Source organism: Dendrobates tinctorius, unplaced genomic scaffold, assembly GCF_039654945.1.
Source record: "Dendrobates tinctorius isolate UK_male_01 unplaced genomic scaffold, ASM3965494v1 ptg000117l, whole genome shotgun sequence".
In the NCBI taxonomy this organism is placed as follows: Eukaryota; Metazoa; Chordata; class Amphibia; order Anura; family Dendrobatidae; genus Dendrobates; species Dendrobates tinctorius.
In genome coordinates, this window is record NW_027361785.1 from 9626324 (window position 1) to 9641980 (window position 15657).

A 15657-nucleotide genomic window follows, 5' to 3' on the forward strand; every position below is an offset into this window, starting at 1 on the left:
GTATAAGAAAAATAATGTTAGAGATGTAGTTTCATAGTTTTAACCTCTTCACGACTTGCACCGTACATGTACAGCGCAAGTTGGAAGCGGGTGTATGGAGCAGGCTCATAGATCCGCCCCATACTCTGCAGGTGATGACTTGCCTCTAAAAATCGTAGGTGTTGGCACAATCAAATTGCCATGCTCTGAGTGGCTGGAAGCTCTCTTGACCTGATCGTGACAGCATGTATTTGTATGCAGCTGCCACGCCGCCGGCCAGTCCGTGCACTGCGATGTGATAGTTGTCGGTGTCTCTTATATGGCCATTCGACAACGCCCTTAAAGTCAGCTCTGCTCCATCCTCGATTGTTAACCTGTGATGGGTTGCTATATGGCAGCAGAGGGTCTGTCACTATATGCAGCAATACTGTGGTATTGCTGTGTAATGTCATATTTGCGTTTTTTTGTTTTTTTTAAACTTCTCCATTCTTGGAATTTTTTACTTGTTTTCCAGTACATTATGTGGTAAAATGAATGGTGGCATACAAAAGCACAACTCATCCCGCCCATAAAAAGCAAACCCTCAAATGTCTATGTGGACAGAAAAATAAGACGTTTATGGCTATGAGAAGAAGGGGAGTAAAAATGGAAATGCAAAAACAAAAATTGACGTCATCATAAAGGAGTCTGTCACAAGGGTTTTTGCCATGTAAACTGAGCTGAGCATAATGTAGAGACAGAAGGCTTGATTCCATTGATGTATCATTTACTGGGCTGCTTATATGTTAATCTCTTGCTGATTAAACACTTATTTTATCACTAGAGGACTACTAAACCTGTTGCCAGGTAGTCCACCATATTCATGAGCTCTATAAAATCCTCACACCACCACTGATCGTCTGCTTTCTGCATATACTCTACAGCAGGGTTGGGGAATCTTTTTTCAGCCAAGGGCCATTTGGATATTTATACCATCCTTCGGGGGCCATACAAACTCCACCCACAAAGTACATCCTGACTCTGGCACTGGTTTCATGACTTAATCTTTCATTGCATGCCCTTCAATGTTCAGTAGTGAACATTGCGTGTATATGCTAACAGAGCAAGAAGAAATTAATGAGATTGTGGCAATCAAAATACAGCTCCCTGCCAAAGAATGCAGTCCCTGAGAATCTGCTCGGGGGCCTGATAAAAGGTCATTGAGGGCCGTAAATGGCCCTGGGGCCTGAGGTTCCCCACCCCTGCTCTACAGGGTTAGGAACACTGCCAATCAGAGCTCAGCATTCAGGTACCAGCTAGATCTGCAGCAGCAAAAACAGGGATTTTATCAAAATGACAATAAGCAACTCAGGGAGTGACAAATTGCTGGAATCCGGGTCTTTGCCCCTACCTTATACTGCTCTCATATAGGGTATCAATAACCTGTTGACAGATTACCTTTAAGGTAGAAAGAAGACACCTATCATCATTCTAACATATTACTGCAGAAGAAGGCAAAAACCTGATGAGACAGATTCTAATTAACCCAGATCTTTCAAACAGACTAGTCCCCTGTATTAAAGTCCCATCATGAAATCCATAACCTGTAGTGGTATATTTTTCAAGAAAGGCATTCAAGCCTTACTTAAACTTGTACATATAAATGTCTTCCCCATTCAAATTGAAGGGTGTTATCCGTTAGTTGAAAATGACTTTTATGGAAGTACAACTTCCCTCCTTCCATCAACCTTATGAAGGGATCCTTAGTAGGGATGAGCGATCGTGCTGGGGTAATGTGTTAACTGAGCGTGCTCGGGCGTTATTTGAATATATCTCAGCCATGCTCGAATAATATGTTCAAGTCCCTGCTGCTGCATGTTTTGCGACTGATAGACAGCTGCAACACATGCGGGGATTGCATAACGAACAGGCAATCCCCGCATGTGTTGCGACTGTCTAAACAGTTGCAAATAATGCAGCCTCGGAGACTCGAACACATTATCCGAGCATGCCGAAGATACTACAATGTCATCCGAGCACGTTTACTCATCACTAATCCTTAGCATTCAAGTTTTACGTCCCCGTCAATGTTTTTCAGGGACAGATCCATACTTTTAAAGCTCATTAAAACCATGTCCTGTTCATTAGAATTGGTGAATGACTTCTAATACTGGTCACAGAGATTTAATCTTTTCAAATAGATGATTAACTGTGGTGCTGAAAGTCGGACCCTCATCCATTAAATACTGATGGCTTATCCTATGAATAGGCTATTAATTTTGAAAATTACTTTAACATAAGGTTACTGCACTGCAATAAAAAAAAATCTTAACGCCAAATAATTCCAAAGAAAATGGGCAGTAGTAATTTATGGGAATTACCTGCAGAGGTAGTGGATATGATGCATAGGAAGGCAGAGCGGATGTAGGAGAGCAAAACCCAGTGTATGTCAGTATTTGTTGAGCTGGGTTGTAGAGAATCTGTGGTGGAGGAGAGTTAAAGTTGTGTTGTGAAACTGGTGCCTGGAAGACAAAATAAAAATTGTTAGTCTGAGGTGGAGATGTTGGTGACTACTTAAAGGTAATGTATGAATAAAGGAATACTATTTAACATGTAATTATAAAAATTGCATTGTAATACATTTTAACAATTTTTTATCTGTAAAAATATGTAAAACAAAAGCCTCAATTCATGAAGACAGGCATTTTGCATGCCAGTCTTGATGAGTGTACTTAAGATACACCAAACTAATTGAGTTGTGGATCTCTAAATGAATATGGCACTACAAGAAACACACTCAATTCAGCCACTGTAATACCATACCCTCAGCTCAGTTGTCAAAAAGTTGGTGGAGTGCTCAGTTGTCAAAAAATTGGTGGAGCTGGCTGGTAGTGTGCATAAAGTTTACAAGTTTTGGCAGTTTTGCACTACCCATAAGAAGTCATTTCAAAACTGATGAATTTGGACCAAAATTCTGATTAGTTCACTTTTAAGGTTTGCAGTGCAAAATTCCAAAGCCTTTATTTCTAGATTGTGTTATTTCCCATCCACCTTTTGTCTTGTATTGCACCTTCATTGACATAAATGTGTGCCTTATAGGACAGTGTATAAGCAGTGTTGTGGCAAATCAATCCATTCACTACACTAATTAGTTCAAATATCACAAATGAAATATCAGACAGTGCTTCAGATATCATTTGGTGCTATTTAAAAAAAAAAAAGCAGTTTGATCCCTTCAGTGGAATATGAAACAGCAAAAAGAGCAAAGAGGTTTACCCGTATAGGCCTCCAGACAAATGCACTATCAGGGTGCAGTGGACCCATATAGTTAAGATGGCAACACAGGTGCATGAATACCGATACAAAACAACCGCTCGCAGCCTACCAATATATGGAGGGGGCGGTTGCCTGGGCTCACGTATTTTGGCCAAAATATCAGCTAATACTCCACATTATTAATGAATTTTTTAATGTGTTTTTTGCACTTTTTATTCAGGGTGCAGTTGGGCCCATCTGGTCTTGTAAACTGCGGCGCCTGTGCACATGGCATGCATTTTGATAGCGCTGGGCCAGCCCGCCTGAGCTAATAGAAGGGTGTCACTACTAGGCTGGCCTGGATGCTGTGCATGGCCTTAGTGTGAACAGCGCCGCATACAAGTGTTTTGCTGTGCATTAACATACCAGGCAACCGCCCCCTCCATATATTGGTAGGCTGCGAGCGGTTGTTTTATATCGGTATTCATGCACCTGTGTTGCCATCTTAACTATATGGGTCCACTGCACCCTGATAGTGCATTTGTCTGGAGGCCTATACGGGTAAACCTCTTTGCTCTTTTTGCTGTTTCATATTATTGGTGGACTTTCAAGTCCTCTTTTTGTGCTTTATTAGTCCCTTCAGTGGAAAGAAAATCTTATGTAAATCAAAGATAAATTGAATTAGTTCACACACTGATCTCTTCAGTGGAAAAAAAAACCTTGTGTCAATCAAAAAAATGGAATTATCTCACCATTTTAGGTTGACCCCATTGATGGGATGTGTGGGTACCAGTATTGACAGATGAGACATCCAGCAGCATGAATGGGCCCTATAAGTCTCTCAGACCAGATAGTGTCTCTCCCTAAGGTCCCACAAACTCTCGCCCTCACAAGGGCAGTCCACAGCTGTCCCTGTAGTAGTGACCCTAAAAATTCCCTATGCAGCTTCCCGAAATGTTTCCACCACCAGGATTTATCAGGGAAATTGCATACTGTAGAGGTAATCCAGAGGGAACACACCTAGTCACATGTAGTGAATTCCAATATTCACCACCATTATTGATTAATAATCTGCAGCACCTGGGTAGTCATAATTTCCCTGGAATCCTATTCACAAAAACAATCCTCTAGTGATAGGTGTTAGTTATTTTACACACATCCTACCTAATATCTATAAAAAGTGAGTTTAACACCTCTCACTGATGTATTCTCTCTGAGAACAAACTAAAAACTATTAGAGTACCTAGAGTACATCCATATTTTGCTGGTTTGACAATATGTAGCTAAAGGGTATGTGCACACAATGACATTTAGATGCCGGCATACCTGTCGAGATTTTCTTGAAGTGTTTCTGACGTTTTTTGCATCTTTTTGGTAATTTCCTGAGGATTTTTGCAATATCTTTTGCTGCTGGCTTTCTTTTTTACTTCTATGTATAACATATTGAGTGGCTTACAAGCCGAACCCACCTGAAGAATGTTCATGGTTTATATAGGATTACTGAAGAGTCTACATACAGTTTTGTTTTTTCTTTTTTTTGGGGGGTAAGCATTTTTGGCACCAGTGGCATTTCTTTGCCATTGTTTTATACAGCTGTATGTGAAGAACTTCAGGAAAAAAATCAAGATGATAAAGTTAAAAAACACCCTACAGAGCTTGGTAAAAAATGGTAACAAAAAGAGCTTTGAACATGCCACTTGTGTGTGAAGCAAATCTTAGAGAGCATCTGATAGTAGGATATATCATCCTAACTTGTATGTATGGGCACGCAGGTCACAGGAACTTGAATAAAACATACCAGCTCTGACTTGTCAAGGTAAGGAGGCTTATTCGCCATGCAATGCTCCTCTGGGAAATTTAATAATTGCACGGCAAATAAGCCTCCTTACCTTGACAAGCCAGAGCTGGTATGTCACTCTCCACAAGGAGAAACCTTACCCCTTAGACCTCACCCCAGAGCCTCTCACCTAGCCAAATCAGTTCTCATACTTTGCACTGACTAGGGCCAATAGCCTGAAACACCGTGTCTGCAAATTGACATACTGATTTGGCTTTTATCCTAAGTCATATTGCAAGACTTGTTAAAGGGTCGATGGTGACTTGTAGGATCACTACTTCCAACAGATGCTATAGAGTTCAAGTCCTTTTTTTCTCTGAAGAGGCAATTTGCATGCATATCATGGTATCATTTTACTCATCTTCATATGACCTACATGCCCACATAGACTGCTTAGGAGGGGTAATCCTACTGACAGATTCCCTTTAAGATAGTAATATGAGTAATATGCATAGAGTAAAGGCAATTTTTAAAGGATGCACTTGTTAATTAATTACTCTGACTTTGATACATTGCCTTCAACAAAAACTGACATTTACCTATAGCAAAATCACAAAGGTACTAAATATTATGGCACAGATATTAGGCCCAATTCACGACGGTCTTGATGAGAGAACATGCTAAAGAGAAACTCTCGTGATTCATGAAGAAGTGCAAGCCTATTCATGAATCTGAAGCGTATGATGAACGGCACCTCTGTGCACTATGTGCGCTATATTACCTCCCGGTCGAGCACTTTTCCAGTGATGGCGCAAATGTGGGATCGCAAAGACATGGGAGCAGAGGGATACCCAGTGCCAACATAAGTAATACAGAGAATGTGAATATAAGTTTTTCCTTTTTTTTGTGTTTTATACAGGGACGTATAAAGTTTGAGAGGGGGTTTTCAAGTAGTGGACAACCCCTTTAAGGTATTTATTTGTTATTGTACGTTAACCAAAAGATGCCCAGAAATAACAATCTTACCTCTTTTTTTTTTTTTGCCCACAGCATTTCACTTGTAATGTCAGTGAACTTCAATCTTTATCACGACACTCTGTGCATACCTGAGCATCCTAGTCAAATTAGGCAATCTAAACTCGAGTACTAATGATAAATTTACCCTCTTACACAAATCAAAATGGATTATGCGGAGTAATGAATCCTGTGAATCTTTAGACTGTCTAGTTTTACTTTACTCCACCTCTTACTGGTTTACTTTTAGACTACAGTTTTAGCATAAAACCTGTACAATACTTAAAGTAAAAATGGTGTATTTTACAAAGTCCATTTCTAGAAACTTTATAAAAATGTCTAGCGAGATGTAAAAAGTGTCTAAAACCTTTTAACCCCTTCACCCCCAAGGGTGGTTTGCACGTTCATGACCGGGCCAATTTTTACAATTCTGACCACTGTACATTTACGAGGTCATAACTCTGGAACGCTTCCATGGATCCCGGTGATTCTGACATTGTTTTCTCGTGACATATTGTACTTCATGTTAGTGGTAAAATTTCATTCAAATAACTTGCGTTTATTTGTGAGAAAAACGGAAATTTGGCGAAAGCTTTGAAAATTTCGCAATTTTCCAACTTTGAATTTTTATACCCTTAAATCACAGAGATACGGCACACAAAAAACTTGATAACTAACATTTCCCACATGTTTACTTTACATCAGCACAATTTTGGAACCAAAATTTTTTTTTGTTAGGAAGTTATAAGGGTTAAAAGTTGACCAGCGATTTCTCATTTTTACAACACCATTTTATTTTTAGGACCACATCACATTTGAAGCCACTTTGAGGGGTCTATATGACAGAAAATACCCAAAAGTGACACCATTCTAAAAACTGCACCCCTTAAGGTGCTCAAAACCACATTCAAGAAGTTTATTAACCCTTTAGGTGCGTCACAGGAATTTTTTTGAATATTTAAAAAAAAATGAACATCTAACTTTTTTTCACAAAAAAAATACTTCAGGTTCAATTTTTTTATTTTACCAAGGGTAACAGGAGAAATTGGACTGCAAAAGTTATTGTGCAATTTGTCCTGAGTACGCTGATACCTGATATGTAGGGGGGAACGACTGTTTCGGCGCATGGCAGAGCTCAGAATGGAAGGAGCGCCGTCTGACTTTTTCAATGCAAATTGGCTGGAATTCAGATCGGACGCCATGTCACGTTTGGAGAGTCCCTGATGTACCTAAACAGTGAAAACCCCCTACAAGTGACCCCATTTTGGAAACTAGACCCCCCAAGGAACTTATCTAGATATGTGGTGAGAACTTTGAACCCACAAGGGCTTTACAGAAGTTTATAACGTACAGCGGTACAATTAAAAAATCATATTTTTTCCACAAAAATGATCTTTTCACCCCAATTTTTATTTTCCCAAGGGTAACAGGACCCTAAAAGTTATTGTGCAATTTGTCCTGAGTACGCTGATACCCCACATGTGGTGGTAAACCACTATTTGGGCGCATGGCAGAGCTCGGAAGGGAAGCAGCGCCATTTGACGTTTTTGGCTGGAATTGAGATCGGACACCATGTCGCGATTGGAAAACCCCTGATGTACCTAAACAGTGGAAACCCCCCATAAATGACACCATTTTGTAAACTAGACCCCCCAAGGAACTTATCTAGATGTGTGGTGAGCACTTTGAACCCCCCAGTGCTTCACAGAAGTTTATAACGCCCGGGCGTGAAAATAAAAAATTCGTATTTTTTCCACAAACATGATCTTTTAGTCACCATTTTTTTATTTTCCCAAGGGTACCAGGAGAAATTGGACCCCAAAAGTTGTTGTCCAATTTGTCCTGAGTATGCTGATACCCTATATGTGGGAGAAAACTACTGTATGGGCACACGTTGGGGCTCGGAAGGGAAGTAGTGACATTTTGGAATGCAGACTTTGATGGAATGGTCTGCGGGTGTCATGTTGCCTTTGGAGAGCCCCTAATGTACCTAAACAGTGGAAACCCCCACAAATGACCCCATTTTGGAAACGAGACCCCCCCAAGGAACTTATCTAGATGTGTGGTGAGCACTTTGAACCCCCAAGGGCTTCACAGAAGTTTATAATGCCCGGGCATGAAAATAAAAAAATCGTATTTTTTCCACAAACATGATCAATTAGTCCCCAATTTTTTCATTTTCCCAAGGGTAACAGGAGAAATTGGACCCCAAAAGTTGTTGTCCAATTTGTCATGAGTACGCTGACACCCCATATGTGGGAGAAAACTACTGTATGGACACACGTCGGGGCTCGGAAGGGAAGCAGTGACGTTTTGGAATGCAGACTTTGATGGAACGGTCTGCGGGTGTCATGTGTGTTTGGAGAGCCCCTAAACTATTGAAACTCCCCACAAGTGACCCCATTTTGGACACTAGACCCCCCACGGAACTTATCTAGATGTGTGGTGAGCACTTTGAACCCCCAAGTGCTTCACAGAAGTTTATAACGCTCGGATGTGAAAATAAAAAAATCATTTTTTTCCACAAAAATGATATTTTTGCCCCCAATTTTTTATTTTCCTTAGGGTAACAGGAGAAATTGGATCCCAAAAATTGTTTTGCAATTTGTCCTGAGTAGGCTGATACCCTAAATGTGGGGGTAAAACACTGGGCGCATGGCAGAGCTTGGAAGGGAAGGAGCACCATTTGACTTTTTCAACTCAGAATTGGCTGGAATTGAGATCAGACGCCATGTTGTATTTGGAGAGCACCTGATGTGTCCAAACAGTGGAAACCCCCAATTCTAACTCCAACCCTAGCCCGAACCCTAATCTCAGCCCTAACCCTAACCCTAGCCCTAACCCTAACCCTAGTCCTAACCCTAGTCCTAACCCTAGTCCTAGCCCTAACCCTAACCCTAGCCCTAATGGAAAAAAGGAAATAAATACATTTTTTTTTATTTTATTATTTTTCCCTAACTAAGGGGGTGATAACGGGGGGTTTGATTTACTATTTATGGCGGTTTTTATATTTGGCAGCTGTCGCACGCTAAAAGACGCTTTTTATTGTAAAAATAGTTTTTGCATCACCACATATTGAGAGCTATAATTTTTCCGTATTTTGACCCACCGAGTCATGTGAGGTCTTATTTTTTACGAGACGAGTTGACGTTTTTATTGGTACCATTTTCGGGCACGTGACATTTTTTGATCGCTTTTTATTCCGATTTTTGGGACGCAGAATGAACAAAAACCAGCGTTTCATGAATTTCTTTTGGGGGGTGCGTTTACACCGTTCCGCGTGCGGTAAAATTGATAAAGCGGTTTTATTCTTCGGGACGGTATGGTTACAGCGATACCTCATTTAGGTTGTTTTTTAATGTTTTGTCGGTTTTATGTAATGAAAACAATTTTATATAAAAAATAATTATCTTTGCATCGCTTTATTCTGCGAGCTATAACTTTTTTATTTTTTCGCTGATGATGCTGTGTGGCTGCTCGTTTTTTGCGGGACAAGATGACGTTTTCAGCGGTACTATTGATATTTACATGTGTCTTTTTGATAGCGCGTTATTACACTTTTTGTTTGGCGGTATGATAATAAATTATTATTTTTTGCTTCGTTTTTTATTTTTATTTTTTAAGGGGTTCGCTAAAGGGGTTAACTAATGGGATAGTTTTATAGGGCAGGTCGTTACGGACGCGGCGATACCTAATATGTGTATTTTTATTGTTTTTTTTTATTTCCAAAAAATGGATTTATTTGGGAGAATATTTTTTTTTTCTAATTTATTTGGCGATTTTTTTTAATTATTTTAACACTTTTTTTAATTTTTTTTAACTTTATTAAATAGTCCCAGGTGGGACATCACTGTCCTGTGACAGATCGCTGATCTGTCACATCACAGATCACTGTGACAGATCAGCGATCTGTCACAGGCAGTGCAGAAGGCTTCCTCATGCCTGCGCTTTGCAGGCACTGAGGAAGCCAGCTTCCTGCAGGCCCCCGAAGGCCCCGTCGCCATCTTGGATTCAGGGGCCTGCAGGAAAGGAGCCCCCCGCAGCAGCGCTGCACATTGCGCTGCCGTGGGGGGCTCAGGGAAGCACGGAGGGAGCCCCCTCCCTGCCGATGCTTCCCTTTAACCCCCGGTACACCGCGATCATGTTTGATCGCGGTGTGCAAGGGGTTAACGTGTCGGGGGTGGTCCGTGACCGCCCCTGACACATTATCACAGCTGACACCCAGCACAATCAGCTGACACCCGGCCGCGATCAGCGGCGCTCACCACGGTAGACGTACTATCCCGTCCATGGGCATAGGGGCCCGGGTCCCATGGACGGGATAGTACGTCGGATTTCAGGAAGGGGTTAATATATTTGGCATATGATCAAGAATTCTGACAACCTGAGACAAATTTCTGGTGGATTTTAGTAAATCCTTCAACATGTACAAACGTTACTCAACTTCGACAGAGCCAAGAAAATTCTATGGCCATCATGATCATTTATAATCTACACAAATGTGAATGTATTAAAACACTTGAGGGTTTTAATATCAATATTTCCACAAAAGAAATGGTTGCTTGATATGATAAATGTTGCTTAGATACATGTAAGACTAACTGATTTTATCCATTGGATCTGACATCGTAAAAAAAATTTAGTTTCCGTAAATGCCTAAGCCAGATTTATCAATGTTTTATCATAAATTTCACAACTTCTAGTACATTAATTAAAACTGGAAAAGGGTGTGTGGTTAACCTTGTAAGCACGAAATACAACAAACATGCCTCAACATTGAGATTTCAACACCAAGGAAAAGTTGTGGAATTGTTTAAATCATAGGGTCGATATGATGTGCAAATGATGAAAAAGAGGAAATTAAATTTTCAAAACATCTGGATTTATTCAGATTCAACTATGAGCACCATGTGCAAAAAAACATGCACTTAGGCCTTGTCATGCTATCAATAAGGTTATTAATGGTTGGCTATGGAATGTTCTGTCACACTGAACGCTCTTTAGCACACAAATCATCAAGATCACCTGCTCGCATCACTATTTGTAATTGCCGACCAATGACATCCCAGAAGAGCTTTGAGGGAGACGAGCCGAAATAGGCTACAGGCCACTGTAGCATATTTAGGCCATGGAGGATGATCACAGTAGCTCAAGCAACATGCAGCCTGGCAATATTGTGTTGAAAAAAATGGCTGCTGAGACACTTTCACAGTCTCTTGTGAAGGTCTCTTAATGCTGTTGCTCACATAGTCTTGACACCAATCGATGTGTTATGACTGTGTAGCAACTCCCATGAAAAAATAGGTAAAAACATTAAACTGCAACTGATCCAAACTTTTCCTGTATAGACTAGAGATTCTGACCCCAGAGTCATTAGGGCTATTACAGCCCACAAAAGGTACTACTAGCAACAGACTAAACTATGGCAGCTTGGAACTATGCTGCCTGAAAGGCTGTGGAGTGATTCACGTTCTTCCTAAGGAACCAAAGGATAGAGCAGAGTGCGATTTACCTGCCGAAGGGAAGGCATACTGAGATAAAGAGATCCCACAGTGCATTAAAACAAACCACGAAATACAAAATGAGAAGATCAGGTACGTACTACTAAAGCGTATGTTGCCTACTTGCTAAACAAGAAACTGAAGGTGGGTGCAGGATGGGAAGCATAATCAGCAGAGAGAGAAACTCTAAATGGTCTTTCACTGACTGGCATAAATAACATCAGTATGGCTGGACATCCAAATGAGACTATTACCAGTTGGAAATACCGGCAAGGGGAAAGTATATATGGTTGCACCCGAAAGGTGATTGGGCAGATAAATGAAAACACTTGTTACCCTAAAAAGACTAAAGCAAGGAAAACATAAAATAAACACCCAGAGAAAAGGTGTAACTGCTGTGGATAGAGAAGCAAACCACAAAGCAAAGGTTCAAACTCAGACGCACGACACTATGGCTATCATTGCATCCAAGACAAAAGAAGAAATCATTGCTGAAAAGGATAGACCTCATGTCATGCATTCTGATGGTTTGTTTAGATATTGAACAAATTGAGGTTTACATTTAACATCTAATTTTACATGCAGAAAAGAATGGATTGCTATGCACTGTTTTTCTAATATAATGACTGATGAGACTGACCTGCAGTGTGTTTTTGAAATTTGAGGATGATGGATAGTCACAACAAGCCATCAAACAAAAAAGAACTGCTTAAAGTTTTGCACCAGAAGCAGTGTGAAAGACTGGTGGCAAAGCATGCCAAGACGCATGAAAACTGTGATTAAAAATCATGGTTATTCCACAAAATATTAATTTCTGAACTTTTCCTGAGTTAAAACATTTGTATTGATGTTTCTACATGATTATGAACTTGTTTTCTTTGCATTATTTGAGGTCTGAAAGCACTGTTTTTTTTAGTTTTGACCATTTTTCTTTGTCAATACAAAGTTTATTGCTTGGAAATTCGGAGACATGTTGTCAGAAGTTTATAGACTAAAAGAACAATTTACATTTTACTCAAAAATATACCTATAAAGAGAAAAATCAGACAAACTGAACATTTGAAAGTGGTCTCTTAATTTTTGCTGTTATTTTAAAAAAATCTCTAAAGTCACTCACATCCCCCCTTTTGAGCAGATTAAAGGAATATCTCACACCTTTTAGAAATAGCTATGATTACCCAGCCTAAACAAGACATTGGAAGCCCATTTGTCTACAAGATATGCATGTTGAAGTCAGGTGACACAGAGTTCCTGCCAGGGAAAGTGTTAAATTAAGCCAACTCAGAGAGTATGTCTCTGAAAGAAAATATACAATATGGGAATTGGTATAAATCCAATTTTAATGAAACATAATTTTTTTGTGCCGTGACTAACCATGGAAAAAAATGCACATTTTCTCGTAATTGTAATCCCACCAAAAGGCCCCAAATCCATAGGCCAGGTAACTGCCAACAGCTATGCGATGTTTGGTCTCAAAGTAAAGGTGAAATCCAGATAAAAAAATGTGGCATCAATTTTGAACTGCTGCGATTGTCCAGTGAGGAGTTATCTCATAAGCTGGGATTTCATAACATCCTGAAGGGCTGGAAACAGCCCACAACCCTGCACACGTGAGTTCATTATGGGAAGGGTGTATGGGTTGCACTCAGGGTCTGATAAAAGATAAAACTGAATTATCTGTGTTTCTGTAGAGACCTGCACATCGTGTATGTATGAATCCAGTTTAATGAATGACACTAAGCGAAGCACTCTACTTTAGCTAAAATGAATTGTCTCTATTGGTGTAGTAAGTTCTCTTGTTAATCCCTTTTATTTCCTGTAACTGCATATGCTGTATTTAATAAGCATGACTTATGAAGGTAATTGCTTGCACCAGAAGTTTTTAGGGACTGCATAGCAAAAGAGGTGAATTCATATGCACATGCCAATTTTTAATTATTTGATCCCATAAATTAAATTTATGCCTATGTTCTCTTACTTAACTTCACCAACTTAGACTGCTTAGTGCTGATGCATAAAACACTAATCAGATTACAAACATATTTAAACACAAGTTGTTATGTAACAAAATGGGTAAAAAGTTAAAAAGTCAAAGCATTGAGTATTTTACCAATCCATGGTATGTGTGTGTATTTGTGTGTGTGTATGTGTATGTGTGTGTGTGTGTGTGTGTATATATATATATATATATATATATATATATATATACTAGCTGAAGAGCCCGGCACTGCCCCGGTATAGTAACTAACTACAGTTAGTTACAACAAATTATAATTATATCTATATATAAAGCTGAGTGTAGAGCCCCTCCCACTCCGCATAGCCACATTCACTATAATATCCCACATCATCCCGTCAGCCAGAGCCACTGGACTACTACCACTAATATCCCACATCATCCCATCACAGCCGCCGGACTACTGTAACCCCTAATATCCCACATCATCCAGTCAGCCAGAGCCACCGAACAACTACCACTAATATCCCACATCATCACATCACAGCTGCTGGACTACTACCCCTAATATCCCACATCATCCCATCAGCCAGAGCCACCAGACTACTACCTCTAATATCCCACATCATCCCATCAGCCAGAGCCACCAGACTACTACCCCTAATATCCCACATCATCCCATCAGCCAGAGCCACCGGACTACTACCCCTAATATCCCACATCATCCCATCAGCCAGAGCCACCGGACTACTACCCCTAATATCCCACATCATCCCATCAGCCAGAGCCACCAGACTACTACCTCTAATATCCCACATCATCCCATCAGCCAGAGCCACCGGACTACTACCCCTAATATCCCACATCATCCTGTCAGCCAGAGCCACAGGACTACTACCCCTAATATCCCACATCATCCCATCAGCCAGAGCCACCTGACTACTACCCCTAATATCCCACATCATCCTGTCAGCCTGGGGTCAGAACCAGAGCGCTGAGTGTAAGGCTGTGTGCACACGCTGCGGATTTTGATGCGGTTCCTCAGCGGTTTTGGCCGCTGCGGACCCGCAGCAGCTTTTGCTGTGGTGTACAGTACCATGATTCCCTATGGGAATCAAAAACCACAGTGCAGACGGTGCGGAATTTTCCGCGCGGATTATCTGCGGTTTTCAATCCGCAGAAAGAATTGACATGTCAATTCTTTCTGCGGATTCCCCTGCGGTTTGCCATCTCCTCCATTGAGGAGATGAAAAACCGCAGGGCAAAACCGCAGAGCAATCCGCAGGTAAAACCGCAGGTATTTTGACCTGCGGTTTCACCTGCAGATTTTACAAAATCCGCGCGGATGAATCCGCACCTAATCCGCAGCGTGTGCACACAGCCTAACAGTCCTAACTTCCATACCAGGGATCCCTTTAAGAGATGCATGGGGTGAGAATCAAAGCACTGAGAGATTTACCCTAACTTCCATACTAGAGATCCCTTTAAGAGAGGCCTGGGGTCAGTACCAAAGTGCAGAGAGGATTTGCCCTGACTTCCATACTGGGGATCCCTTTAAGAGAGCCTGGGATCAGAACCAGAGTGCTGAGTGGATTTGCCCTGACTTGCATACAGGAGATCCCTTTAAGAGAGCCTGGGGTCAGTACCAGAGCATTTGAAGGCAATTGCCCTGACTTCCATACCAGGGATCCCTTTAAGAGAGGTCTGGGGTCAGAACCGAAGCGCAGAGTGGATTTGCCCTAACTTCCATACCAATGATCCCTTTAAGAGACCCTGGGGTCATAACCACAGAGCTGAGTGGAATGGTTTTAACTTCCATACCGGGGATCCCTTTAAGAGAGGCCTTGGGTCAAAACCAAAGTGCTCTGTGCTCCTTTCTGGGGGGCAGACAATGGGTGGGAGCTTATGTTCCCAGGGACGCTAGATTTCTCCCACCCAGTCAGTGTTTGCTGAGGTGTTGTCAAGTGGGAAAACTTGCTCATAGCAACCAATCACAGCTCAGCTTCTTTTAACCAGCTCTGGTGAAATGAAAGATGCTTAGTGATTGGCTGCAAGGAAAACTCTTGCTCATAACAACCAGTCACAGCTCAGCTTCTTTTGAACAGCTCTGGTGAAATGAAAGATGCTTTGTGATTGGTTGGTGATACACATGTAGATATATATATATATAGCTCTGGCAAAAATTGAGACCACTT

General features: G+C 41.0%; 1 protein-coding gene across 1 annotated transcript in view; it reads right to left on the reverse strand.

Moving 5' to 3' along the window:
* Positions 1-15657, reverse strand: part of TMEM255B (transmembrane protein 255B) — a 122656-nt gene that overhangs the window by 579 nt on the left and 106420 nt on the right. The window contains exon 8 of the mRNA XM_073590605.1: positions 2340-2480. Within this exon, the coding sequence (XP_073446706.1) occupies positions 2340-2480 (141 nt within the window). The remainder of the gene's footprint in view (positions 1-2339; positions 2481-15657) is intronic.